The 3,185-nt window shown below is 34.2% G+C and overlaps 1 protein-coding gene across 1 annotated transcript in view; it reads left to right on the plus strand.

Annotated features, from left to right (window-relative positions):
• The first annotated feature begins 2,320 nt into the window (after positions 1-2,320).
• The window catches only part of mb21d2 (Mab-21 domain containing 2), a 9,899-nt gene continuing 9,034 nt past the window's right edge, over positions 2,321-3,185 (plus strand). Inside the window, exon 1 of the mRNA XM_016508537.1 lies at positions 2,321-2,714. Coding sequence (XP_016364023.1) covers positions 2,462-2,714 — 253 coding nt within the window. The 5' untranslated portion in view covers positions 2,321-2,461. The remainder of the gene's footprint in view (positions 2,715-3,185) is intronic.

The following is a 3,185-nucleotide window of genomic DNA, read 5'->3' on the forward strand; positions in this document are numbered from 1 at the left end:
ACTAGTGTGAAGGCGCACGACTCGCCGTCGCTTTGCTGATAGCGCTGTTTCTCTCACACATGCAAAGAGAGAGAGCGAGCGTCTTGCATACCATGCTGAATCGACGCGTTACATGTAAACCATATTCTTTGTTGTATTTTCCTGTCAAAATAATCTATGTAATGTCCCCATTTAGATAGCTAAGTAAATGCGCGCGCGCTTGTGTGTGTGTGTGTGTGTGTGTGTAAAATAGTATATCAGTCAGGCGAGTAAACAAAAAAAATTACTAGCCAATAGCGGTTTTAGTGCAAAGGATAAATGTAAATGTGATTTTTGTAAATCCTTTTTTGTGTCTTGGGCACAAACGCTCAACAAAGCTGCTTATTTCTTAAAGTTTATTTCTTCAAGGTACTACTATAATATAAATGCTTACATATATTTCATACAGTTTCTATTTGGGGGGTTTAAAGTGTTAGCTCATCCAAACATAAATTCAATCATTATTTACTCGCCTCAGTTCAATCCTTGTTTTGTTTTTCTGAACACAAAAGTTGATTTTAGTTAAGTTTGTCCTGCTGGTTTCTGTTCATACAATATCAGTCGATGGGAGACTGACTTTCAGAAGCTTCATGACATTATTTGATGATGCTTTTAAAGCTTCTGAAACTCAGGTTTCATTGACTGATGTTGTATGAACAAGCTAGCAGGACAAACTTGACCAAACTCACATCCTCAGTGTCTTTTGGTCTTTCTCTAGATGCTCTCGCTGGCTCTGGGGTCATCTCATCCATGGCATGAATCCCCATTGCCAGCCCAGCCCCTAATCTCTATTTAGACAGACCAGATGTAACCCTTACCTTACTTTAATACAGCAGCCAAATGAGTAATATAATGTGATGATGAGATACTTTTGTATTCCTAGCTAACTAATTAGCAAATATGCATATTTTGATTGAACATAATAATAAGAAGAAGAATAAGAGTAATAAGAATCACTTTACGTTTAATTGTAATTTGAACACACTTCTCTACAAACTGATCTGCCTTGTTATTTTGAGAGATGAAGACATCTATTCATATCTTGACAGAAGAGAGAACAGACAGAAACGGGTTCTAACCAGGAAAGATACTTCAAAGGCCAGCTGCATTAAAAGGTTTAGAATAGTCTTACAAGTTAATCTATTTTTTTTCTTTAACACTGGTCATTTTCTTTCTTTTTTTTTTTTTTTTTAATTCGGTTACATAAAAACATAGTTTAGTCTGAGCTGAATCAAAAAAATAAGACTAATTACTCCTTGGATAACTGTTAGTTGGTCAGACAAGACACTTAACATAGAGGCTAACTTATGCAACTGGCCCCAGAGTCTATTTTCTGGAAATAGACACCCATACCGGTGCCTAGCTGACAGATTTAGTGAATAACACAAACACCAGCATTATCTGCGTTAGTGAAGAGAAGAGCTGTTGGCCCTTTAAAAAGAAATAGCCACATCTGACCATGTGAATAAGAATAAAGTAAGGATTTCCCTTTGTAGAATTGAGAAAATAAATAAATAAATAAACATAAGGCCCTGTTATTTCTGCATGTAAAGGATCTTTTATTAACAGATTTTTAGAAAAAAATGATTGGGTAACACTTTACAATAAGGTTAACATCAGTTAACAATATGAGCTAGCAATGAAAAAGAAAGCATGTATTAATCTTAGTTCATGGTAATTTCATTATTTAGTAATACATTATTAAAATCAAACGTTTAATCTTTAAATATGATTTAATGATCCTGAGCCAACACGAACTAACAATGAACAGTAGTATTTTTCTTAACTAACGTTAACAAAGATTTATAAATATTGTAACAGATGCAGGCCCTATTGCTAATTGTTTGTTTGATTGTAACTGTAGAATTGTCTTTACTGTATTTTTTGACGAATGTAATGCAAATAATGTAAATAAATGTTTAAAAAAATTATAGTGATTTCAATTATCTTATCTTATCTTATCTTATCTTTCCTTAGACTGTAAGTAGTGGACAATCTTAAATGGTCACTATTACAAATATTTTTCACAGTAAACATGATTTTTCACACGTTCTGTTTATTATTATTATTATTATTATTATTATATAGCATATATAATATAGCAATTTAAATTAGAATATTTAGCTATTGTTATTATTGTCGGAACGCATTTATTATCACCGCTGTTACCAGTAGACAGTAGCGCCCCCCATCTTTTTCACTATGGAATGGAACACAATGTTTCATAACCGGGTGATATACATCTGTCTGAGCAAATATACAAGGTTTCTCACAACCGATTTATTAAGTTTATTTTGCAGTGGGCTGTTCTGTAATCTAAGAAAGTATGGACTAGATTGCATGACATCACGGCTCCATATAAAGACCAGACCACCTGATGTATTAAAAAAGGAGGGGAAACCAAGAGAAACGTCGCGTCCCTGACGGTTCCTCTGGTTTGAAGATGGCGGTCCCAACTCAAAGCAGCCGGACTGGATCCGTTACCAGTCTGGGAAACAGTCCAACCGCAACACCAGGCGGCTTAAACAACACCCACAAGCTGTGGTGCTGTCATGAGCTTGATTTTAGGTCCGGAATGAAGATCGAAGAGCTCAACCGACTCATCCATGAATTCAGTAAACAAGACCAAGGAGAGTATGATGACCAGAGGGCACTGGAAATACACACCGCCAAGGATTTTATCTTCTCCATGCTCGGTAGCATTTAAAACTCTTAAGATATTTTGTAAAATAATCATTATTATTATTCATTAGGCTATTCACCTATGTTTCACGATTCATCCATTTGTCATCCAGTTTTATTACGTAAAAAATGGTAGAATCTGTTTAGAATTACAGACAGTCAGAAATGGTCAGATATATGCACTAATAGCTACTATATTTTATTTTACCCGTAATTCTGTATCAGAGGTTTTAGATATAGAATATAAAATAGATGTATGTACTAATCTGGGTTATAAATAGGCCTGTCACGATAACAACTTTTTGTTGTGCGATATATTGCCAGAGAAATAATTGCGATAAGCCATATTATTGTCATTTTAAAGACCATTTTATGCCACTGAATATATAATCATAATGTAACAGCATAATAATGCAAGAAGACTGTAAAAACTTCCAAATGACAACAAACTTTTAATTTTTAAGAATATTTAGATCATGGAAATT

The sequence above is a fragment of the Sinocyclocheilus rhinocerous genome, unplaced genomic scaffold, assembly GCF_001515625.1.
Source record: "Sinocyclocheilus rhinocerous isolate Xijiao unplaced genomic scaffold, SAMN03320098_v1.1 scaffold2279, whole genome shotgun sequence".
NCBI lineage: Eukaryota > Metazoa > Chordata > Actinopteri > Cypriniformes > Cyprinidae > Sinocyclocheilus > Sinocyclocheilus rhinocerous.